The 27,217-nt window shown below is 38.3% G+C and overlaps 1 protein-coding gene across 1 annotated transcript; it reads left to right on the top strand.

The window, feature by feature from the left end:
• The first annotated feature begins 10,769 nt into the window (after positions 1-10,769).
• LOC118213870 (gastrin-releasing peptide receptor-like) lies at positions 10,770-21,086 on the top strand. Its single transcript, XM_035393082.1, has 3 exons — positions 10,770-11,185; positions 12,717-13,068; positions 16,976-21,086. The coding sequence occupies exons 1-3, from the start codon at positions 10,770-10,772 to the stop codon at positions 17,366-17,368; spliced, it is 1,161 nt and encodes a 386-aa protein (XP_035248973.1). The 3' UTR covers positions 17,369-21,086.
• Positions 21,087-27,217: the final 6,131 nt, after the last annotated feature.

The raw sequence follows: 27,217 nt of genomic DNA, 5'->3' as shown, positions 1-27,217 counted from the left end.
TCTTACATATTTTCCTTCGAAGAGACAAACCACCCATGAAAATACATGGGTAGCTTGTTACAATGATGTTTCCATGGAACCCGGAAATGGTATATTCTGGATACCAGTGATTTATGGGACTTGTATTTTCCACACTCCAAATGCTAAATTCATACTTTGAAATTGTCTGCAATATTTTATAAAAATTCATTCATTCTTACCTTTTCAATGGCAAATTGTGCATATTCACCTGAATGAACTTCAGTAAAAAGCGGTCTGTAGCAATTGATATGCATAAATGTAATAAAAATGTGTAGAACTGTGTGTGATAATTTGGAATTCCCAATATCAAATAAGGAATTAGATAGTTAAAAAGCTTTAATTACAATCAAATTTGTTCACCAAAATTTTATAGTAAAACTTTTCACATTAACTATACCGTATCGTAAAACTAATCATAAAAAACTACTGCAACAGCCTACATTCTTCCCCCCATACTGCTTCACTGCTTCAAAACTATTAAGTACTAACTACCCTCCACTATATGAGAAGGGGAAACTACATCGAATTTAACTGGAACCAAGAATGTCCAGCGCAGTTTAAAAGGGCACGTGAGTCGTGCGTTCGCATTTGGCAGAGCTGGCGATCCGAAGTATCTTTACATGTTCCTTTCAGCACTGACTCTTTGGACTGTAAGTTTTAATAAATCGAAAGTCTGCTCTCAGGTGGTCAGTGGAGGCATGGCAACTGGGAACGCTGAACTCATACGTACTTGCAGACTACATCCGTACATCCAAATGTTATATATATTGACGATTAATGAAAGTGGTCAAATCTTCACGATTAATAAATGTCACTGAGCCAAGCTTAATATAATTCACTGACCAGGAGCTGTTTGCCCGCAGTAGCAACCCAGCGCAGTCACTATTTTGTGAAGCCAGTTGGGACGTCCATAGACTGTATGGTTGCTGTCCAAGGTTCTGAAATCAGAGAGAGCATAATTCAACAACGGAGCTTGAAAGGGGAAACAGGAAACACAGGCTTCGCGACTTTATCTATGGCCACGCCACTCCAGCAAAGTAAATGTTAATTTGTTCACTCACACATTTCCAAGTATCACCAATAATATATTAACTGAATATTTGCACAATGTTTCTACATCATTGAAAATTACAGACTGACGCGAGGCGATTTCCTTCAGACGGAAGCATGTCTCTATGCTGTTGAGAGTGACTGCATGAACATGCTGTGCAATGTTTTAATTTTTTAATTTTTTTCCATAAAGTGCTTAATGGACCTTGCATGTGACTCACTCACTTATTCACTCACTGTGTGTCCTTGGCAACAAATAACCTTCATTGTATAATTGAATTCAGTTTTGTAAGATGCCAGAAAAATCACGAATGCAACAACCAGAAAGGGCACGTCAAAAAGAAACAAATTACGAAGACAATTCTGTTTGTGTGTGTGTTCCCATCTGGTCTGTCCACCAGAGAGTGTATGATTACATGAATAGACGTGAGTCCTGGAACTTAAAGATAACAGTGCTGCTTACCTTAATACATAAATGTATTGTAAATGAAGTTTTAAAAACTTGTATAGATCCCTGAAGCCAAGAAGCTCATTTAATCATTGATTGAACAGATAAAATATGTAATATATACAGGAGAAACAGAATGAATGGACCTCATTCACAAAACATTTTTAAAATAATGCTTATTTTTGTTCTTAAAAATGTTCCTACGAAAACCAATATGGGATTCATGACACATGTGCAGACCTTTGTTTTTGTGCATATCCCAGGTGCATGAGATGATGAATGCTGGCTGTTTGTAAATTTTATGTGCAACTTTGTTCATGTGATTTGCAAAAGGAAACAGCCAGGAATAAATGCAAATAAGAAAGAAAAAAAGATGAATGCCACAAATATTCCTGGAAACGTTCTTACACACTGTTTACAATCAAATGTGATTGTACATATGTTTCATGAATGAGGCCCAATGAGTGTACATACACACCCAATATATAGTGCATAAAAAGAAATGCATGGGTTGGCCTTCCAAATTAAATAAGTCAAAAACTACTTCAACAAACATATGAATAACTAAGGGATGGAAGAACATTTTAATTCATTCTTATAGATTAAGAAAGGTTGTCAGGCTTTGAGGAACTAAAGAAATAGTTGCTGCAAGCGTCTTGTGAGTTGTTATTTTTCATTGGTGTTTTGCAGTCCTTCATGAAACTGATACTGTGAACAGACTTTGGAAGACTTTTTAAATTTCTGCTTGAAATTGTCTCACAGCATGTAAAAACTAAGGGCAATTATGGTCTCTCAGACACCAGGCACAATATGTAATTTCAGGGTGCTCATGACTTTCAACAACAGCTATAAAAAGTCCTTTAAAACCATCACACTGGAGCTAAAATTACAATGCATGTCTGGCTTTAGCAGGTACTTTAAAACAATTAATGTTCCATTCACTTTGAAAATACTCTTGCCCAGGAGCTGTCTATGCAAACATTTCAACTGTCACCCAATCATAATTTAGTTGTTTGCACAAAGTATAGGCTGTGTTCACTTTAATACTTCTGGCATGGGAATATTGTTGAAAGCCTTTGTGAATGACACAGACCAACAGAAAACGTGGTCCCTACATTCACAAGCCCCCGGAAGAGGTCAGTTTTGAAAAGCAGGCAACAATCAAACATCATCCTTCCAAGACAGGAAAAGTGATTGAATACATAAAAAGCAAGCTCTTAAATGTAACCAATTTTTGCAGATTTTTAAATGCAGTTTATACAGTCTTTTACAAAACAAAAAGAAAAAAGATGGACTTATGCAATAAAAAAATAAAAAAAATATCATGAAACATGAATACATCCAGTTCAGATACAATGCTTCCAGCATGGATGACGGTGGTATAAAAATGATGGAAGAGCATGGCACTATTGGCACCTGGCATTGCATATTGGATAAGACCTACAGATGAATAGCAAAGAATGAACAAAGACAATAGAACAACAGCTGAAAAATTTCAATTCAACATAACATAAAGAATGGATTTGGTTGTGGAGATCCTTCTCACACAGCTATTGTGACTAATTTGTTTATATGTTACAGTGTGTGGATAATTTATTTTTAATTTATCCAAAAGGGATAAGCAGCTTAACAAACTATACCACTGAAAACGTTGTATGTATTTAGTAAGTGATTCCAGGCCCAGTCTTTTCAGTTATCTGACTCTTGCTTTTCTTTCTACCTTCCAAGAAGAGAGGAGAGGTGCCCCAGAGCGCATAACATTTGGTGTGTCCTAATTCCTCTTACCGCCGGAATGCACGGTCACGTAATACATGCACTTACACATATAATATCCTGCTGTCTGGCTTCACATAATTCAGAACCCCTTTCCTGCATTGTGCAAACACAATGCCTTAAATGTCATCTACATATTCATGAAGACCAGTAGAACAATTGCGTAATTTCCCGTACGACGGCAATCAAAAAAAGGCATTTTCATATCCATTTCTGAGATTGAGTACGATGCTGAGGAAATGAAATGCAATGTATTGATGAAGAGGAAAAGAAAAATAAGCAGGGATTACATTTCTATGGCTCCTAAGGCTATCAGACCCAGTAGTCTGACTAAAGTTTCTACCAAATGCGTTCATATTTTGCTGTGACTCAAAGGTCAAGCCATACTGTATATGACAAACAGTTTTATCCTGAGTTATAATTGCCAGAATTATAGATAATAAATGGAGCTCTGATCACTGTTAAACTGTTAGCTTAGTATTTTCCTTTTGGAGTGAATAATGTCACCTGTCACCACACACGCATTATCACACTGCCTCTTTAACATTAAGGAAAAATACTTTTTTAAGGTGAAGGTGAAGTGCACCTATTTCAAGCAATCAATATGACCTAGAAAAATCCATAAGTGATCTTAAAAATGAGAGAAAGCTGAGTCATATATTTGTTTCTTTGTAATCCAATTTCCTGCCATGGTCTGTCAAAACACATTTTGTCTGAAGATGTTCCTTTTAAAATAATATGGGCAGTTAAGATGCTGCAAAATGGTACATCTCTCTGCAATAATGGCTTTTCGTTGGTATTTAAAAATGAACAGTCTCTGTATGGCTTGTTCCTGACCCCTGTCCTGTTCTTTCATTTGAGCTTGATTTTTTTCAACCTCAGCCTCTCAGACAGCTACATAATGTGAAGGATTCAGTGTTGTTAGGTGTGAATATTTTCAACAAATTTCTCCTTTGAATGTGTAGTGCATTTTCCCATTACTGCCTTCTGGCTACTGTAAGCTTCTTCTCCACCCCTGACAAAACTAGTTTTAGCACAGTTGAGTAGGCTGGCCATAAATTGTATTTTTTGAAAAGCGGATGGGCGTTATGAATGTAATACTAGGCTATTTGTACAAATACGCTTGATGGAATAAGCAAAAACCTAACCTAAAAATCTTGCCTGGATGGATTCTTCAATCCCAAAAAGAAGTCCAGTCAGCCTACAGTTGAGGTTCTGGTGTTCAAAATTTAACATGACAGCAGGTGCCTTTGAACAGCAGGTGATTTTGGAAATGTGTTTGAAAGATTTCTATCTTTCACCAAAACACCCTCCTTCGTACCTTTTTCCTCAACAAAAAGGCACAGTACCAATGCATCTGATCTTGTCACCTCATTTTGCCATTTCCTGTATCTCAGCTTTGAAGCACATGGGATGGTTGATCAAAGGAAAGAAATGAGCACAATCATCATGGAGTTCTTTAGTACCTTTCTGATCTTGTGTCTGGCAAGTGCGCCCAAGATACTGGACCAGTTTGGAATGACCTCTGGCTTTAAGGTACACCTTTAAAAGGTTTACTCCTGGCTAAAATCTGAGGCCAGGGCCATGAGCATTCCAGATTTGTTATACAAGACAGCACCACATAATTTGGATGAGCACAAGGAATTACATCTGTGAATTATTTCAATGACTTTCAGATAGATGTCAGGAACAACAATCCTTAACCTTAACCAATGGCTTTCTTGGTATATTGGTTAAAATAAATGCCCCAATGCATTCATTTTTTAAAGCAGTAAGTTACTATATTTTACCTGCATCTTTGTTTCTTTTTTTTTTTAATTATGTGAATCAAACTAATCTACCTCCCTGAACCCATTCCAAAAAAAATTTAAAAATCCCCCTCATGCTTATCTTTACTTTATACCTAATGTAACAATTTTAAACTTATTTTTTGAATGGTCTACAAACTAGTGATAAACTATACATGATACATAATAGTTGTACTTAAAAAGTAGCATTGTATTTATTAAAGGTGTCAATGTCGATACTGAAGCTGCACAAAGACTAAAATTCTGACTAATTTTAATTGTAGAGTGTTCGCAGTGTTTAAAGTGCTATTTATCATCCCTATCAAAGCTGAAAATACTTTGTTGGGAGTTACTGGGACTCCAATATAAAGGTCTTTACCAGCGAAGGTAACATTTGTCCCTTTTGTCTGCTTCATTTCCTTTGAACATTTCTGGGGTGATTTTGTCTGCTCACGGGTCAAATCACAAACCTGGCAATAGAGCGTATGACCTTGTGTTCCTGAACATTCCTTTCTTTGATGTAGTCCAATTGGTGATCCTATTGCGAGCATAATCACAGTAGAACCACTTACTCTCTACTGAAATTTGAATAGTGATAGATTGCTTTTGATTACTTTCTGTAAGTTTTCTGAGTGAGATATGGCTACAGATGAGTCCCAGATTACCTTTTGCCTCCATAAGCAGACAAGGCCACTCTGAGCCCTCATTTGTAAAAATGTTTTCGGTTTAAACTTGTCATGTCCCTGCTTAGGACATACAGGTTAAAATAAAAGATGTGCGGAAGGCAACCAACTAGGATAGGGGTTATAATAATACACTCACGCACTCTCACACATACAGTACACCCACTCGGTGGTGGATGTTCTATTTCATGAACAGCACATCACAATAACTGTGTAGCTCCTGCTGCACCACACTCTCCTCGAAGGGAACATTGTCACCTATTCTAAAAATGTATTTTGTTTTGTTTCAAACAAATTTTCTCCCAAACCTTAAACATCCAGTTTGCGTGTTCATGCCCATTGCTGCAACCTCCTCTGTCCATCTGGAACAGTGCCACAAAGCACACGCTGTCCTCTGAAGTGTGCGGTGTCGATCTGGTGTTTCATCTCACTCCACAGTCCATCAATCAGAGGAACTTCAAATGCGGGCTGTGCAAGTCTACCGCAGTTATAAGATGTGAGCTACAGAATGTGCTGCGACGCCTGGAGAGGCAATATGAGCGAGTGGCCTAAGCTCCCTTGGCCGTGGGCCGTGATCTTTAGCCTTGCAGGCTAATCAATCACTTCACTGAGCTGGGGACATTGATATTTAGCTCAGCAGGACAACCTTGTTGGTTGGCTGGTGCTGTGGTGTGACAACCAGTGGTAGATTTACCTCTGTTACACAGATGAAGTGTGGACACCGAAGAGGGGGCTGCTGGTCCACAATGAGACATGGACATTCCACTGACTGAACAACTCTCACCAAGTCTACCCCAACTAGGATGAAGCTAGACCTGCGTAAAATAATAATTTACTCGCCCTTTAGACACAAATAGAATATTCTGCCAATAATCAGAACAACATTATTCTTTCAGATGATTTTCTGTTTAGTCAAGCAAAATATTTTGGATATATTCAGGGTCCTGGAGGAGAGATTTCATATTTTAATAGAATCTGGTGTCAAAATATAGCAAGTAATCACACTATTTCATCCAGAAAATTGGGGGTTAAATTGTTATTATTAAGGAGCCATCCAAAACTTTTCCTCCTCACTCGGGGCCAGTATATAGCACCCTTGAGAAAGGTACTTAACAGTAAGAGTGGGACTCACTGCTATAGTGCTCTTGAGTAAGGTTCTAACAGACGGTTGTTTATGTGCATGAGATGTTAGTTGAATGCTATATGAATCCCTCTAGATGAGTGTTCAAATAAACAGGAACATGCTGTTCCTCTTGCTGTTGCAGATGCAAAAAAACAAACAAAATAAAAAATACACTTGAATGTGTGCAGACATAGTGCTTTCAGAATTTCTTCTTTTCAATATGTAATTCTACATTTATTTTGACAGAATTATTTTTCATGTGAACATGTGAAATGGTTATACATCATTATGCAGATTTAATACTCTAATACATCAGAGGACATCTAACCGACACATTTAAATCTCTGCTTGATAACTCGCCACCCCACACACGCACACTCACACACACACACACATACACACATCAAGTTTAAAACCTTGATTCTAGCTTAAGAAAGCAAATAGAATGGCTGCACCATACTTCCAATTAATTGTTTAATTTTCATTTCTGAGTACCCTACGGAATTTTGGGTACTTGCTCAAAAGGTGGCGGTGGGGGGTGTCCATCTGCACTGTTATGGAATAATGCATGTCGTGTCATGTTGAGAAATGCATTCAAATATGTCCACAACAAATTTCCATTGTTTTCTCACCTTTTCTGCTAATCTCATTTTCTGAATATCTTCAAATTATCATTGTCAGCTACGGTAAGAACAAAGAAAAAAACGACACAAATAGTTTAATGCCGTCCTTTGAGAGTTAGACATTCTGTATTTAATAAAATACATTGTTCCATTTTAGACACTATTCACACTGCCGCCGTGTTTATTCTATTTCTGATAAATAGCTTCCTAGAGTAGCACTTGTGCATCACTGCCTGTATCCTTGACAACGCCAGCAATGTTGAAAACTGCTTTAGAGTCACAACTGCTGCTGAAATACACAGTGGCGCAAAGATTCTAGAAGCTAACATTATTAACCTTAAAGCAACACACTGTTCCAGCTGCAATGTAACAATGAATTGTGAAACTAAAACGGTCAATTAACTACAATTTAAGTAATTTTTCTTGAGTAGTATCATACTTGAGTAATTTGTGTCTTTCGAGTACTTGGGTACTCAAGTATCCTACTTCTGCTGATTACTAGTATTCACATGGTTCTGGTTTGTTATGGTTTTCACCTAGCAACATCCTAGAAACCGCATACAACACCATAGCAACCACCTAGCAACACCCTAGCAACCACCTTGAACACCTTAGCTACCGCCTAGAACACGATAGCAACCACCTAGAACACCCTAACAACCGCCTAAAATACCATAGCAACTACCTAGTAACACCCTAGCAACCACCTAGAACACCCTAGCAGCCACCTAGAACACCAAAGCAACTACCTAGCAACACCCTAGAAACCACCTAGAACACCCTATAAATAGGGCTGGGCAATATGCCTTAAAAATAATCTCTATATTTTTGGGCCTTGTGGTGGTATACGATATATATCTCGATATTTTAACGTTCTCTCTTAAACAGCTTGACTAAGGAATGGGCAAACACTGAGATATCAAGTTTTGATGAAGAGTTAATTTAGCTCTGTGTATATGTGCCACAAATCACCTCGTTGCCGTGATGTTATAGCACATACACAATACTCTGTCTCTGCTCATACTACAGACACTGTTCACTCTGTTCAGCACTGGCTGGGGATTATTGGTAGCCAGGTCAGGCAGTACTGGATTGTAAATCAGGTGAACACACTTATGTTTCTATTACATTTAAAGTGAATGTAATATGAATAAGAACGTGGATGTAAGGTTGGCCTGTACCCATTTTAAAGCTGACTTGAAAATGGTAAAATGTTTAATTCAGGAATCAACACAATGAGAAGACCAAGCTCTTTTTTTCTGTGATGCTTTGAATTGGCAATAAATATGGACGCCCTTTCAAATGTGCAATATAGGGCAGGGGAGGATCCTACAGATACAATGCATTGTCATAATCAGATGGAGTTAACAATGGCATTAACGAATGGAATTTTGCACAGGTCCCCTGAAAGCGTTTGCACATGGGACAACAATGAACATTGTGAAAGATTGCAGATTGCAGTTGCTCTGCCTTGCCTCAAGACAAATTCAACATTCAACACATAACACTGCACCACATAATTATGTCACGATACAAGTCAATTTTTTCTAAATCTAGGATGTACCCAGGTCTCACTCTCGCTACCTCGACTATTACAGTCTTTGTTTCTCTGTCTCAGCCAATGTAGGTGTTAAAAACCATAGTGTGACTATTGATTCAGATCTCTCATTTGAGGCCCACATTAAAGAGTGGCCTTCTTTCACCTGAGCAACATATCTAAATTGAGGAAAATGTTCTCCTTGCATGATGCTGATCTATTTATTTATGTATTTATTTATTTTTACCTCAGCGGCTTGCTTTTTGGCAGTTCAGGCCTGTTTACCAATGTAGAGCATTTCTGTGACCGTGTCTCTGTATAAAGTGCTATACAACTAAAATTGGACTGAACTGCAGCACTTAGTAGTGGGGAAACATTTCTGCCAACCATTGTGTGTGACTATTATTGCCAATTGATGTAGATTACTGGGAAATATAATAGTTGACTGACAAGAGGGCTGTCAACCTCTTGCTGAGGGATGAGTGAATTGCAGGTCAGAAAACTGCCAGAGATAAACTGGTTGACTTACTCCTAGACAAGATAAAATAAATATTAAAAAAGTAGAAAAATTGTGTGGATTATCCCAATACAATAAATCATAAAAACATACATGTATTTTTATAATACAGCTGAACTGCGATATTCCGTTTTAATGTTTGACAATTTAGACTTCGCTCTTATGTCAAGGAATATGAAACAATTCTGTTGTGTGATATGTGAAAACTGTAAATGTCAATATCTAAAAACTGTATAAACTGCATGCAAAACACGGACTCTAAGGTCTCCACGTGTTGACAATCAATGTTGAATGCTTTCGCCGATTTAGACTACGCTACATTAATACATTTTGGTTTAGTTTATCCAAACATAGCCTATCAAAATGTACTTAACTAACTTTTAATTTACTAAATAATATACGGGGCGATACAATAAACTAATTTGAACTATAATTTAATATGCTACAGTGGCGGACATTGTGCGCACTGCAGAGACATACTTTTAGAGTATGATTGTTTAAATTTGTTTTTAAGAGTGGGAAGTAGCCTACTTACATATGTGTTTGACTGCGTTAGGTTACTTATTGCTGGGTAATTGAAATGATAACGAAAATATTCACAAGATAACCTACATACAAATTTGTCACTACCGTCATAGCAGTCAGCCCTGTGATTTGGCGCGCTTGCTTTTCTAACACTGTTTCGCACTGTCACCACCGTGAGCCGCTCACTCCAGAACAAAACTTACTTCTCCGTTTCTGTTCGGTTGATACGATGAGACTCAAACAGTACAAGAAGCAAATTAGACGCCAACAGACTAGCCGAACCTATTGTCCGCTTTAGACTGATCGGCCTGTGGACTGTCTTGCAAAGCTGATTCAACGCGAGCTCAAGATATGGACGAATGAGCTGCACTCTATTGGACAACCAAGAAAATGCATCATTTTACCTAGGGAAGGGATGATTGGGGGTTGTGGAAAAGCTTACAGCGAATGGTACCGTACACTTCACAGAGCGACTTAGTATTCGTAGCAATCTTAAATACAAGACATTACGCTCTGGAACAAAATCACGGAACTTTGTTTCAGTAGCCTACATAAGTAAGAGCTGTATTGACTAATTTAATTTTAGTGTTTTTGTAAGAACAGGGAGAGTAGCCTACTTTGCATCCTATTCAGTAGGCTTTTTTTTTTTTTTTTAATAACCCAATAATGAACCAGTAACAAAATGTCTATTGAGGAACCGTTGTTTTTTAATTCAATTGTAGATTTGTTTTCCCAAAATACTTCGCGGACTAACAGCAACCACACTTCTGCTGCTGATATGGAACACTTGCTGTATCCGTGTGGGATTGCAATCGCTATCGTTTATGGGATCATTATAATTGTTGGACTCATAGGCAACATAACGCTCATCAAGACGTTTTACACAATGAAATCCATGAGAACAGTCCCTAACCTGTTCATATCTAGCCTTGCATTGGGAGACATACTCCTTCTCGTTACTTGCGCACCAGTGGATGCCAGCAGGTACCTGACTGACGAGTGGCTCTTTGGCAGAGTGGGCTGCAAACTAATTCCGTTCATCCAGCTCACGTCGGTTGGTGTGTCTGTTTTCACACTGACGGCACTTTCCGCGGACAGGTAAGCAATAAGTTATGAATAACTAGCAAATTGAAGTATAGCACAAAATTCGACACAATGCTTAAACGTCTTATGAAAACGATATTGAAACATTCATGGTCAAATTCGATTAGACTAGTGTGCACTTTTATTTTTCTTTTAAATTAAGTAACCCATGTAGCTACAAGGGGGACTGTACTTACTGGGTGCGCAAAACGGAATACTAAAAGGAAAATTCGAATGACAAATTCTGCGACACAGACTGTTGATTTGATAACAGGGTGTAGACTGGAAGAAAATAACGTTTGCGACTGTGTGTCCTTATGGTCCCAATCAAATGCATTGTTTTCTTGAGAAAAACGGAGTAGTTGAAAGAAAATCTCATGCACCTCTCCTTTGAAGAATGTAGTAGCCATACATGGTCATTATGGGGGATTTTCAGGAACACAAACAAATCACAAACTATTCTAGGAAATGTAATTAGTGACTATAAATGTGATGTGTTCACCTATGCTCTTCAGAGTGAACCATGTCCCATTTCTCTTCAGTCATTTAATTTGTATAATATTAGAGGGTTAACACCTGTTGAATAAGTCTTTATCTAAGCTGTGAGCATTTAATTTCAAGGCATCAGCATTGCTCATTGAAAAAGTTTTTCCTGGTTGTGAGCTTTTCCAAGGTTCATAGAGCTTTGTCGGTTCATGGGTGATCAAAATGGTGTATGAGGTAAAAGAAAAGACACATGAAACCTGCCAAAACATAAAACCTTTATATGGAATATACTGTCATATTTTAAATGATCACATACACATGCAGGACATTTCCTAAAGTAGGCTATCAATTATTTGGTGTACATGCTCTGTTTACTTCATTATTGTTTCCAGTTGTAAGAAACAATTTAGACTGATTGGATTCCTTAGCAAAACAAGTAGATTTTCACATGATCCTTCAATGTTATGACCTTGTTTACGCTGAACATTCCCAGTAATGTTACCTGATTTGAGCTTACAAATTGCCAGAGCAATTTTTCCCACTCTCAGTCATGTTCTTATTCAGTGCTGCAACCTCCTCTTTTGATTGAGAAGAGTGTATTCAAGCAAGTGCTTTCCTGCAAAACAGCCTGTCAGCCACTGCTTCTGTATCCCCCCCCCCCCCCCCCAATTTCCTCTCTCCCTGGGTGACGATTGTACACCACCTGGTGTGGCTGCCAGCTATAACCAGCATCAGAAAAGTCAAGATAGGGTGGACCCACCTCCACCCTAAAACAGTGTCTCAGCGAAATGAGACAATACGTAGGTCCAGAGATATACTTCTTGAAGAAGAGTCAAAATGCAGATGTGAGAATTGGCTCTGGAATATTCCCCCATCCTAATGGTTCACAGTCCCCGGGTTACAGAAGAGAGCACATTTATAGCCTGGAAAGTTAATACTAAAGGAGACAAAAACTGGTTTTCCTGTTTTATGGTTGTCTTAGGTGAATCACAACAACATTGTCTCCTTTACAGCCTCCGTTAATTTCTGTATCTGTTCATTTTCTTTTCATTTTGCTAAGGTACAAAGCAGTGGTCCAACCAATGGACATACAGGTGCCAAACGCCACAGTGAGAATCTGCACCAGAGCAGTGGCCATCTGGATGTTCTCCATGACCCTGGCCATTCCTGAGGCTGTCTTCTCTGACCTGCATGCCTTCAGCATTGCAGAAACCAATGAGACCTTTGTGACATGCGCTCCCTACCCAAGCGCGGGCGACCTGCACCCCAAGATCCACTCCACGGCCTCCTTCCTCATATTCTACATCATCCCCCTCTTCATCATTTCCGTCTATTATTTCTTCATTGCACGCAGTCTGATTAGGAGTGGCTACAACATGCCAGCAGAGGGCAACGTTTACATCAGAAGGCAGGTGGGTGTAATCACTGAAGGTCAGAGAGTAGAACTCGTCTAAAACAACAAAAAAACTATACAATGTTCCCGAACAAAAGCGGTAATTAAGAACATCTTTACTCGTCAGTAGCATGGATGGCAGTATGGTATAATGTTTCAGGAGCTGGGATTGTAACTCCCAAATTTTCAAGTTAGATTTCAAGTTAGATTTCTTTGTGTCCTTGAGGAAGGCACTGAATTCTGGATAGGGTTGTTAATAATTAATCCATGAACGATGATTTGCCGTTAATAAATTGATCGATAAATTTAATAGATTTCCGCGATTCTCTCGTTTTTTGTGCTTTCTGTGATTTTTCGGCAGTTTTGGATAACGCAGCCTTAACGTAGCCAACCTTAACGAGTTGTTTATAGACCTTCGAATTTTAACTACATTCTCAAATTCTGGGAGAAACAAAGTGCGACAATGCGTAAAAATCTTGAAGGCGTCCTTGTCAGTTCAAAGAACAAACAGCATTGTCTACAACATGTTGTATACCAAAATAAAACTTTAAAGAAATACAAAACGGATACACTGTAATCGTGTTTTATTTTAGTAATTCATTTTGAACATGCTCTGTGGTCAAATCACGTTCTTTTAAAAGCAAAACAACATGCTCTTTCTTTCCGTGATGGACCGAATTAAGCAATTAAATGTATCAGCCTAATGTATTTTTCTCTTATGCTATTTGTTCCTAGCAACCAATCACCGTCCGTACATTAAAAAAACAAAAAAAAAAACATCATGCACTTGTTACTGTTGCTACAGTTGCGCGTGTTATTTCAGTCGTCTCCCTCCCTCCCTGTTGCGCATACGGTCTATTAATTTAATAAATGTTTCAAACATCGTGATTTCTTCCACTTTTGTTCATTTGTCAGCGATTTTCAATAACTTTGCCATGACTTCTCCGCGAATTTATCCGCTATTTTCCGTGACAAATAGACATAACCTATAATTAGATGTTTTGTTAACGATTAATCCATGATCGTTCATTAATGTTGATGGAAATCAATCAACGAAATTCCTTAAAATTTTAATCCCTGATTCAGAAAAATGTGGAGAGGTTTTTCTTTGTGCAAATTAATCTGAAAGTTCTCCCTTTATTGCATTTGATTTTTTCTCTCTAATGGCAGTCAAAATGAATAGCTGTCTTCCATTTAAACTTCAGTCATAGCTGGCTTTTATGGATCAGTATTCAAGTTCTGCAAGATTATTGTGCTTCTCTCTTTGTGCACGTCTTGAATGCTGAAGTGCTTTAATTTCACAAATGCGAAATCATTGTCTAAGTTGCTTACACTGTCTTTGTTACATTTAAGACAGTAGAGTACATATTTGCATATTTCTTAGAGTAGATGCATATTTAAACAAATAAACCTTTATTTGAATTAATTAATCCAAGAGGAAAAAGGTTTAAAACCAAAAAATATGGGATTCTCATGGTCAAGGACTGTCAAGAGACAAGCTACTGTCCATATGTGGAGGCATAATACCTCACAGCACAGTTGTGTGCAGCAATCCAAGCAAAACATTTGAACTTTAAAATAGGAAATCAGTCATTGAACACATTCCTTTGTCTCTCCACTTTAAATTGTTCCCCAAAAACATTTGATTTATAAGGATAGCTTCCAGGAAATCCTGCTGGTAGACTGCAGGGTTCTGTGGCTTCAGCACACACAGTAAAATGCTCAGTGTTAATTCATTCCAGAGTGGGACCAAATGTAACCCGTTAAGGGTTGAATTAACACTGTTCGAGTTGAATTAACACTGGACATTTTACTGTGCGGGAAACAGCTTTAGGCTTTCTTGGTCCTTGGAAACAGAGCAGCAAATTTGGAACAAGACTTTGTAGTATGACGAGGTGCAGTTGCTTTTTAAAAAAATTTTTTTTAATGATTGATCAGCCCCTTGCCCCTCTGACTCCATGTTGCAGATCAACAGAAAACTGTATGCATTTCAGCTATTTTGCAATACAAAATGCTGTCTAACCTCAAAGGTCAGTTTAAAAAATCTTTATGTGAGAGGCACCCTGAGATTGGTTGGGGCCAAGTAACAATAAACATGGAGTCCTTGTAGAAATTTACTGCTTGACCTGAGCTTCGGCAGCATAAAGTACTGGTGCCATCACTGCTTCCTCACTGCAGTATACATCCTTCCCACAGAAATGGCTGTTCTTCTGCAAGTAGTGTGGGATATGATGTAGCGCCTGACTCTGTCCTTCTTATGTCGATTAGCTGCAGGTGCAGAAGTCGCAGTAGACAATGGAGGCTAGAAGGGATGGACCTGCACACCGCAGAATAAATAAAAGGAAGAACTCTTATATATATATATATATATATATATATATATATAAATTTTATTTAACCATGCTAGCAAAAGTGCTAAGTACAAAAGAAAATGGTGACTAATGTTTCATCATCTGGTGCCACAGAATATGGACCAGACGCCTATGGACAGGCAATAATGCATGTATTGTGAGAGTATGGAGAGTAATGGCAGACAATAGCATTATCTGCAAGGTAACAACCAGACCTGGGTCAAATACGCATTTGTTTTGGATTCAAATACGTTTCCAAGCTTTACTGATCCTGTCTCGTGAATTGGAACCAATGAAATACTTTCAAAAAGTGCAAACCCTACTTTCTGGTCATGTTTGCTGGCTCCGTTAGACCAGGCAAGATCAATAGAGCACAGAAAAGTATTTGAATCCAAAAAAAATGTGTATTGACCCAGGTCTGGTAACGACATATGTAGAATATGATGTAGAATTCTATTACATCTTACATATCTATTGCAGGTGCAGAATACTTGGTCCAAATAATCACACCTGTGCTGGCCATCAGGTCTCATTGACTGACAAATTGCCAGCCACTGGATGCGCTTTCTTTATTCCCCTCAAAAGACAAATCTGGTCTGCCTACCAAACAAATGCAGGCAATCTGGCATTTAAGTATGTCTCATATTAGTCTTGCCTGTTGTATTCTAGTCTCTCTTCCTCTTTGCTTGTCAAACTGAACATACATTCTCCTGTCATAACACCTTAAGTATTACTGCAGCTCTAACCCGTTTACAAAGACATACCAAACAAACAAAGCCTGTATTTTCTCACTCTTTGTATTGAATAGAAGGCCATCCTAGCAAAGATTGGTGAATTATTCTTTGCATTATTGTTATGCTAATGACACCATTACTTGGGCTTTGTGCTGTACAGTTGGACCACAATGTTGCCATCTGTTGTAGTGTATTAACACTCTTCCCTTTGCTGATTGTTCAGTGAGGCATCACAGCCTTTAGTCCTAAGCCCTGATCATAGCATACCCTGGCTTTCTTAGCAACAATGCTCAATATCCCTTTCATCTGTATGCGGGTTGGATAATTTTAAAGCTGTCAATCAAACACTTTCCCTTTGCAACGTGAATCGAATTCTATAGAAGCTGAGCTGAGTCATCAACGGTGAAAGTTGATTAACAGTTTAAGAAAAAAAAGAGTGAATACTTTATAGATGTTACGTAAAAAAAGATTTTGTTAGTCAGTAATTTAATGTAACGTATAGGCGCTAAAGCTAGCCACTGAGAATCATTTTCATCTCACAGCATCCAAGGGGGTGGTGAGGACAATTAAAATAAAAATGTTTTCTAGTCCATTTCTTTCTGGAAACATACATTTCAGTGCTTTTTCAAGTACTGTTTTGCTGGGGTGAATTATACATGTGTTGTACTTCATTACCTCCAATGCACTCTGAATAATTGCATTGTGGTAAGCAGGTCTGTAACCCCAAAAGATTTTTGTCCACATTGCGCTGTCATTCACAGCAGTAAATGGAAAACTCAGAATGAAGATGTGTTAAATGTAGGGATTTCCTATCTGCTCCTTTCTGTTTCCTTACTCTCAGATGGAGTCCAGGAAGAGGCTGGCGCGGATGGTGCTGGTGTTCGTGGCCCTCTTTGCTGTGTGCTGGCTCCCCAACCACGTGGTCTACCTGTACCGCTCCTACCACTACTCAGAGGTGGACACCTCCCTGCTCCACTTCATCTCCAGTGTGTGTGGCCGTGTCCTGGCTTTTGCCAACTCCTGCATCAACCCCTTTGCCCTTTACCTGCTCAGCAAGAGCTTCCAGAAGCAGTTCAACAGGCAGCTGTGCTGCTGCCGCCCCCCTCTCATCATTCGCTCCCAGAGCAGGGGGCGGAGCACCACCAGGGTGACCTCACTGAAGAGCACCAATCACTCGATACCCAACTTCAACATCATCAATGGCCACCACCTCTGTCAGCAAGGATACATGTAGGAGGGAAGTCTCATCCGCTGCAGTTGCTGAGCACTTTTGTTTTTTTTCAGTCAACACTGTAACGCAACATAACATAACATAACAACATAACATGATATGACATGAGATAAATTATGAAAACAGATTATTCAGCCCAACGCTTGCCATTTTCCTGCCTCTAAAGGGTGCTTACATTTTACCCACAAACTAGATAGCATTCAGGACTGTATCAAGCCTGGGCTTGAAAAACCCCTGAGTTTCTGCCTCTGCTGGTTGACCTGGCAAGCTGTTCCACACAGTGACTACTGTCTGTGTGAAGAAAGACTTCCTGATGTCTGTGCAGAATTGACCTTTTGCTCATTTTCGTTTATGCCCCATCGTTCTACTGACAGAACTCAACCTGGAGAATCGCTTGCAGTTCACCTTGTTAATCCCTTGATAAACAACAGATCAACAGACTCAGTACTATTGCATTTGCTGTCCTAAAGTACACATACATGTACTATATGTTTATATCTATATATACTGTACATACATACATACACACACACACACACACATACATGCACCATCAGCATAGTTGGATAGGGATTTTAGGCTTAGATTAGTGATAGTGATGCTACCTACAGATCAGCATCATAACTAAGGACTGTAACTATGGCCAGTGAGCAATGCATAAAAATGAACTCATGAGTACCAACAGAAAAGAACATTGTTTACTTTGCTATTCTTTGTTAGGACTTTGCAATTGTTTTTAACATAGCCTTACTTTAAGTACAATTACCTGGAAAATACAGCACAAATCTACTTGTAAAAGTCCAGACTGATTTTTCTCCACCAGACATTTGAAGGACTTCATTGGAAAAGCCATGTTCTGATTCTTTAAATAATGACTTCAGCAAGAAGCAATTTTCAGAACAGTTATTGCCGAGTACTTACAGTGTCCTCTTTTATTTATTTTAAACCACTGCATATGCTTTTCTGTGAGGGTTACCTCTACGTTCTGTTTTTTTGCTTACATGCTGTATGTATGCATACCCACTCAGTTCTTTAAATATGACTACATTTGAGAGGGAAAAGAGGGATGGCCATTTGAGGACTATATGAGACCTGTTCAGCGTTATTTCAGCTCTAAAAGAGTGCATACAGGTCCAGTAGGGACAATATGTACTCTTATATATTCATTTAACACAGAACATTTTACTGTAAATAATTTGTGAATGTATTAATTTACTGTGAATGTACTTAAGAACATGTAGGTGCCTGCTAAGGTGTGAGCCAGGAGTCTGTGTCTGACCACAGACCTCTTCAGATTGCACCATGGTTCCCCTGACCCCCTTGAAATATTTCTTTCTTTCTTTCTTTCTTTCTTTCTTTCTTTCTTTCTTTCTTTCTTTCTTTCTTTCTTTCTTTCTTTCTTTCTTTCTTTCTTTCTTTCTTCCTTCCTTTCTTCCTTCCTTCCTTCCTTCCTTCCTTTTAAGATAATGTTAGTTATAGGTGTGCAGACGTTAGACAGAAAGGAAGTTTAGCTTTCTTTTGTTCCAATACAATACATATAGTTCCTTGTTTCTGTAGGTTAGCATTACACTTATTAATTGTAAATGTGTCTTTACTGTACCTTATTGTATGTCACTCTAGATGTGTGTCTGCTAAGCAATTGTGATGTATTGAATATATATGCACACACATACACAAACTGCCCTCCAGAATTATTGGCACCCTCATTTGAAATAAGCAAAAACTGCTTGATAAAATTCACTTCATTGTTTATAATTTTAAAAAATTAAAAAGTGATATGAGAAAATAGCGTGATAGCGCCAAGATAACAGCACTGATTCCTCTATAATGTTTGAAGAGGTGGGAGAACACACAGGAAGGGCCCGGAGAACATTCCTTCATGCAGAATTTCTCCAGATCAACCAAAAGTGCTTGGTCTTCTCTTGTGGACTCTCCTCACCCCACAGGTTTTCAATGGGGCTTAGGTCTGGGGACTGGGATGGCCATTGCAAAAGCCTGACTCTGTTGTCACTTGACCTTTTTTTGTAAATTTGGAGGCATGCTTTTGGATCATTGGCAGTCTGTTAGCAGAGGCAGCCAGATGCCAGGCTAAATTCTGGTAATTGACAGTTCTTGATGCCATGGATCCTAATAAGGTTCCCATGGCTTTTGGAAGTTAAACAGCAACACAACATCAAATATTCACCACCATACTTCTAGTACTATACTATACTATACTATGGGTTTCCTTCTGATGATCATCCCTCTTTTTTATACAAACACACGCACACACACACAGTCCGAGAGACATAAGATATTTATTGGGAAAAGTGAGCATTAAACAGAAAATGAAACAACGTTAATTTGTTACACATAATAAGATATGCGGTTTAATGCATTTATTGACAGATGCAGGTATTTTTGAGCTTAGTACCTGTGTTGTTTTATACAATCTAATTTTTGCTGATCTTTCTTGAGGGTGCCATTGTGTTCTGACAATTGGTAGTTGATCTGTGCACAGTGGCTGTTTTTCTTGCTAAAATTGATTCAAATAACATTTTTTCCTTAATTTTGAGTTATAACTGAATGGAAATCAGCATTTCATTCTTCACAAACACAGTTTAATGAGTTCAGCAATCAACAAAACAAATTTACCGAACTGAGTTTGCTAAGAGAAAGTGTAATGCTTGTGTTTACTCATATGTAAGTTAAAGTCAAATGTTGATTGAATACAGGTAATTGTGATTTTTATTCTTTGTTTTGGCTATTTGTCAGGACATTTTGCAAGACTTGGTAGGGTATGTCAGTTCTAGAAATTTCAGCTACACCCTAGATATCCAGCTACAAGTGAAAATAATCACACGCTACACTACTAAGAAGGCGGTGCTCAGCATATCTTTTATACTGATTTGCAGTTTGCCATTGCCTATGTCTGCTTTTCCTCATACAGACAACATATCAGACTTTCTACACAGTCTAGTCTTAAAATGATTACAGTATGAATTGTAATATTATTTGTGGAATCACCCTGAAATTAGGCAGCTGACATACGCTCCTAGACTGTCAGAATACTAAATGGACAATTCAATGTTTGCATTGCAACTGGCATTAGCATGTCTTACATAATAGTAAAGACTACCACCTGCCCCTTTCCTTCCATAGGTCATAATGCTTTCGAGGACATGTAATCTGTTTTTGTAAATGAGATTTATTTTACCTGAAAGTATAGAAGTTCTGTTATTTGAAAAAGTACAATAAAGATGAACAAAATTATTCTTCAAAGGGAAACTTGTCTCCCCTATTCTGGATTCTGGGACCCCTCCCTTTCACCTCATCTGGGGTATTCCAGCATACTGGGGTCTCAGCCTAGAAAGTAAGAAACGGAGGACATCTTACATTTTCAGTCACTGTCAGGCGTCGATGTGGCATTAAAATGTCCTGCCAAGTCTCACTTGCCCTGATATCTGTCTTTGCACATCCTTAGATCCAGTTCATGTTCAGTTCATGAAATACCAGGGAAAAAGACATTTGAAAGAGTTCAGTTCTTTTTATGTAAGTGAAATTGAAAAGAAAAAAAAAACCTGCAGGTCCTTGAGAACTTTCAAAGAAATGTATTACATATCAAAGCATAGCGTGATTTGAAAGAAAGGTCATGTTCTGAATACTGGTGGGAATGAAGGAAGTGAACAGTTTGTTAGGTGTGAATAACCTGGATCATAAATAAATACTGAAAAAATATGGACCATGTCTATTTCTCCATTTGTGTCGATGGAATTCCATGGTTTCATCCTTCATTTCGGTTCCAATGGGGCTGTGAACGTAGAAATCCAGATGTCTGATGCCGCATGAGCACGCATTCAACCTAGCTACATAGCGTTTCATTAAATCAGTCAGCTAGGTGACATGCTAGCTTTCAGTGGTTCATTAATGACAGGCCCAGCTCAAGGAAATCAAATAAGCAAATCAATAAACTAAAAAATAAGAAAGAAAAAGATTGTTTAAAAAGCCAAGTAACTCACTCAAACAAATCAGTACAGTCTGTACACATCTGTAAAAAAAAAATTAAAAGAATATCAAAATAATACCAAGTTACCACTAATCTTGACTAATGTGTTTTTAGATGCAAAAGTATATGTTTTATGTATGTGAGTAACTGATGTTTGTGGAAAATGTTCCTGTTCTGATTTTTTTTTTAAATAAACCCTTTCAGAAGCTACAGACTTATCTTGTAAATCCAACTCTTTGTGAATACTTTGTGGAGCTTTGCTTCAGTTTCATATTAACCATTGTATTCATGTTCTGAGTGAAACTGAGGTCAAGGTTAAGGTGGAGGTTAGAGCTAATGACAGACTTTCAAAGCCACATTATGTAAAAGTAAAAGGAATGCAAGCTTTAAATGCATTTAGCCAGTATCTTCAATGTGAACCCAGCCAAACACAGTATACTCTACCATTGCACTGTTGCTGCATTAGAGAAAATATTTGAGGACATTTGTATAGCCTTCGATGCACATTGAACTTATGTTGCTTGCATTATTTATTTATTATTCAATAGCTTGTATTATTCAATACAAGCCCTTCTCCTGAGGTGCCAGCTCTTACAGTTTTAGAACCAGTCCTTAACACCTTGAAGGTCAGAGAACATGCATTTTTTCCCCCCAAGCATTTAAAAAGGCCATTTCCACCTGGTCTGCACTACTCTTAAATAAAGCCTTAAAACTTTGTGGCAACACACAGCAGAGAGATTCTGACATTATTTTAAGGGCACGTGTGCCACCAAGATTATGTATTATAATTTAGGAAATATGTGAAGAATTACTCATGGTATTCACATAATGTACATAAAATGCAACTCTACTGTTTATTTTCACAAAATTTAAAAAATTGTGCGGAAAACTAAAAGCAGTAACATTTCTCAAGGGTTTTTCCAAGGCTTCCCAAAACCTCTCATAATTGAACATTTTGGATAATGTTTTACATATTATCTACACCACAATAAAGCTTCCTTCACTGAAAATAGCATATTTTGAAAAGATCGCAGAGGATAAACAATTCTAACATGTTTTTGAGTGTTGATACCTTACAAGAATCAACATTATGTTAAATGTTGAAATACATATGGCAGCAATTATGACAGAAAACTAATATTAGTCTGGGTTGAACTCTCTTTGCAGCTGCTGACGTTATTGAGAACATCAGAGAGACGGTCTGTATCTATGGTAGCTGGGGCGGCTGAGTGTAGCTTGCATCTGCAAATGTATTGTTCACATTCTGAATGAGTTAATCAATGGAAAATGTCCATTGTCCATCATTAATATCTAAAAAGAAAAATATCTGCGCTATTGACTCATCAAGCACAAGCAACTAGGTGAAGATACTAGCCAAACGTGGTAGGTCTGGCTGAAAAGCTGTAGGAGGAGTAGTGTGCTGTTGATGTGGAATAAGAAGAGATAATAAGGAGAACACTAAGCTCGGTTTTTTAAGAGAACTTACGTGACCTCCAGTGGGGCTATAGCTTTGTCTAACACACTCTCTTTGAGCGAATCTCCATTTAATAAATATAAAAATAAAACCTCTAACTGAGATCCACTTTTTAAAGCTCTTCAGTTACTTCTCTCACAGTGTGAAATCCTTTTATCCAATCTGCCATACTTACAAATACTTTTATATCACTATGCTAATGTTTTCAAGAACTGCTGTAGCTCATTTCTGTATGATTGGGGGATAGTCTTACTGCCATTTAGTGCCCCGAGTGCTGAAAAGTTACAATATTGGCCAGAAAGTCTGGAGTCTGTTGTAGAAACTTAGTTCAAATTTGCTGTGTGTTTGTTGCCCATTTTTTAATAAATTATGGATCCTCCCTTTATCTCCATTCTGTGGGTGCTGGTGCCCATACCACTAGGGGGCAGGGGGGAAAGGCCTACAGGGGTGTTATGACCATTGTTATAGTACATTCCATTACATCTATTTGGCAGACGCTTTTATCCAAAGCGATGTACAATAAGTGCATACCGAAGGTCATTGGAACAACTACAAAACACAGGTCCGATAAGGCGCAATACTCATTAAGGAATACTGTGTACCCTTTGCTGAATCTGTTGGCATTTTAATAATTTAGCTGTGACAGTTTCACCATATGTATTTTTAATGTTGTGACTGAAGAGAACATATCATACCAGGATTCACATAGTGCATATATTATCTACACGAATAAATCACAGGTAAATTACTTTGTGTGCGCTTCTTTGTTTCCAAAGTAATTTGATTCATTCAGAATTAAGTATTGCTTTATTTGTTTTTAAGGAGAGCAAACAGTTTCACCTCCTTGTGTATTTTTTAGTTTTATTCAGACAGGGAGTCACAGGTAGAGATGGGATCAAAGAGCAGAAAGAGCCATAGTGGGGAAAGCCCAGGAGGTACGCTGGGATTAATATGTGGGTCGGCAGTATGTGGGTCAGCCCTTTTACGGACTGTGCCACACGTTCTCCCTTTAAGTGTTGCTTCTGTTTACATAGGGCATGCTTTCTGATATTAGCTAGGATGCTAATAAACAATGTTATTAATTTCAATTTTTTAAAATAAATAAAAATCTTTTTTTTTAAACTCGAGTTATGACTTCATTTGAAAAAATGTAAAGAATTGTGATTAATCCCTCTCATTAACTTTTTTTTTTTTTTTTAATCCATGAGCAGCCCTATACTTCCTTCTTAAATATACATGAACAGACGAGAATAGCTTTGGATTGCCATGCAAGAACGGGTGCAACCCTGGAAGACAAACTCAGGAAAGGAGAAAAGAAATGATTTTTTGCATTTTCTCCCCAGCTGGGTTTCTGTGATTGTGCTTTCCTGGTCACAGCTGTCACACCTGCACCTGACCATATGCCAGTGACTGGTTTTCACACTGCAGTCACAAAGTATAGCAGGGAGGTTAGCGACAATCAGAAGAGATGTGCATCTCTTAATGATGTCACCTGGCATGTGGGTCGCTTGGTGTGTCACCAACATTTGCCAGGGCCTCTCTAATTGGGTTCTGGAGACCCATTCAGTTCTGAATCCTGGGGACCCAAAAATGTTTTTTTTATAATTTCTTTTCTCAAGAGAATATCTAAAATCAATTAAGGTTTTTAAAAATATACTTCCCCCTAATTATTGAACTTAGTTATTTAATACAGTAGTTTTGCCTCACTATTATTTGTGTTAGCCTTGAACATTTTGTTTTCCACAAATGGTTTAGTTTCCGTGATCAGGTGTCTACACTTTCAGCAAAAGGAAAGATTTACCACAAAGCCTATTTTAGAAAACGAATGAGTAGTAGATCTGACTGATTAAAATTCCTGGGATGTAAATATTGGCTGTTGTCATTAACACCCTATTATTATCAGCCAATGGCATGTGCATGTTGCTATTGGCAACCTGTTAATCTCGCAGACACATTGGAACCAACCAGCATTTGTTTTCATTTTCAGCACGTTCTTAAACATTCTTAGTAACTCTGCATAACAGAGATAACACAGTCACTGTTGGTTTTTCTGCCTGAGATAAAAACAATTGTTGCCTGTCTTGCAGCCTTCCTCTGTGGGGCAACAGCCTTGGGAAGAGTTTGTATGGCAGGGTCGGTTGTCAGAAACGCTTGTTTCGAGGAGGGCAGATAGCGATGTGGATTCTCTTTATCTTGCATGGGCTTGACCATGGCTGATTGAGAAGACAAGGAAGTGCAGCCCCCCATGCATTTTACAATTAAGTGATACCATCATTTTGTTTGAAGAAATTTCTGCTGCTACGTGGGGGTAAAGAGCTGATGTGTGTCACTAATTTTTCTTGGAAAATGAGAAGCGTTAGAAGGACACCTTCAAAGACTAATACAGCCATGCTGCTCAGTTACTAATGTAAATGGTTTATGTGCTTGCCCACAGACCACACATAGGCTGCAAAATATCACTATCAATGTTGTAACCAAAGAGTTCAGTACAAGCCTTTGTCTACATATCATAAAAAGAAAGAGTCCAGCAACACATATACAGTGGAAAATATGGAGGATACAGGGTTCATGTGGTTCATAAGCAAACATATGTCTGATCTAAGCCTAATTTGTAACTGACTGTTTATTGAGTCAACACCAACATCTACTGCACTGCAGGGATGTAAGACTGCTCAAGGATTGATAGTTTGTATGTACTGTGGTAAGGAGTTTCTTACTACATTCTGGTGCCAAAAAGCAGAAAGCAGCGTGTGCATTTACGTTCAACAGTGCAAATAACCGTAAGACCCTGGGTAAGTGCTTCGTCTTTGCAGTGTTTCTGCAGCGTGAACAGATATCCGGGAACAGCCAGCCAACACAATGATTCAGCCATTAACTGGTTTATTCATGGGAAAGAGCACAGCCGGGCTATTTTGTAACTTACAATACAACACTGCTTAGCTATTGCTTTTTAAAACCCCCTGGGAGGCTTCCTATCTTCCCTCCAGCAAAAACACCTGAACATTGCTGCCTCTCTGCACTTTTTCTTATTTTTAATCTCCTCAACACTTTGCACCACCGCCTGTCTTCTTAAAATTATGGAAGCCTCCTCAGTACACACAGTATTTAAATAGACAGAAGTTCAGTTGTGCATCTCACATAACTAACAGGGTAGTGTTTAGAGTGTATTGTTCACTGAGGCTGATACACGATCAAGCAGTTATTCATTTATTCAGGTTTTAAACCCTTAAGTGCTTTAAATATCAACAGAAGAATCTTAAAATCAATGCTTCTTTGTTCCTGTTAAAATGCAGGCAGCAAGCTGAAACAGCTGAATTGATTTTTTAGGAGACCAATGAACAATAGTCTAGTCAGCTTGTAAATGCATGTATAAGTTTTTCTGTGTGGGGACCAGAAAATAATGGCCTCACTTCCAATATATTTCTGAGATGGTAAAAAGCAGTTTTAGTAACATTGTTAAAAGGCAAAAAAGTTGAGATCTGAGTCAAAAATGACCCCAAAATGTTTTTCTCGAGGTTTGCTTTTCAGATCTAATGCCCAATTAACAATCTTCCGACAGTGACAAAGATTCTATCAAAGTCTGTGGAGAACAGCAACATACAGCTGGGGAGGTGGAGTCTGTGCTTCGCAACAAATTACCCAGATGTTTGTATCTTTTAAACATTGACTAGCAGTCAACTTTTCAGCACATCCAACCAATCAGTTACGACGAGGCTCTAGTGTTCTGCTCCAGCATCACGGAAGACCAGCTTATCATTGCAGTCTCCAACTACCCAGTTCTGTATAGTATGATTTGGGTCCACCCTTCCCAGCCAAAAACAGATGCATCTCTGCTCCTTTTCCTCCCTTTCCATGTGTCAAATGCTGACCAGAGGGGGATACTGGTGCATATGATTTTCCATATAGGATTTCAATGCATGACGCAGAGGCAAAGAACCAGCAGACATTAGCCAGTAGCCATCTACTCCATTTGCTTAAACATTGCAGTTATACTTTAGTATAAGTCGTAGTGAAGCTGTCCTCATTCAATTGAGCACCTAAGTAATGAGACAGGAGTTGTGTAGCTGAACAACATAGGCACAACATACTTTGTGGACACTTGCTAAATCGAATAAATATTGCACATATCAACACCAAACTGCTTAGCTAACTCAGTGTTGATGTAACTGAGATATTAATGTAAAACAAGTGTTGTCACAAGCTGATATTGTATGAAAGGTAGCCATTGTATGAATTAAAACGCTAATCATACCCAAATTTCACCTTCCCACTCTTTCCGACCCATCTATAATTTCCTAGAATCGCCACTGCTATAAGCTACCACTATGGGATGAATTAGCACAAATAAGCTTTCTCACAATTTTTATATCAAAATGCATAATTGTTTAGCAAA

This window comes from Anguilla anguilla, chromosome 15 (genome assembly GCF_013347855.1).
Source record: "Anguilla anguilla isolate fAngAng1 chromosome 15, fAngAng1.pri, whole genome shotgun sequence".
NCBI classification, from domain to species: Eukaryota; Metazoa; Chordata; class Actinopteri; order Anguilliformes; family Anguillidae; genus Anguilla; species Anguilla anguilla.
The sequence above is the reverse complement of the archived record's forward strand: the minus strand, read 5'-3'. Positions and strand labels throughout refer to the sequence as shown.

Coding starts and splice junctions, on each gene's coding strand:
- LOC118213870 (XM_035393082.1), top strand. CDS start 10,770: ATGTCTATTGAGGAACCGTTGTTTTTTAATTCAATTGTAGATTTGTTT. Junction 11,186..12,716: donor ACGGCACTTTCCGCGGACAG/GTAAGCAATAAG, acceptor CATTTTGCTAAG/GTACAAAGCAGTGGTCCAAC. Junction 13,069..16,975: donor ACGTTTACATCAGAAGGCAG/GTGGGTGTAATC, acceptor CCTTACTCTCAG/ATGGAGTCCAGGAAGAGGCT.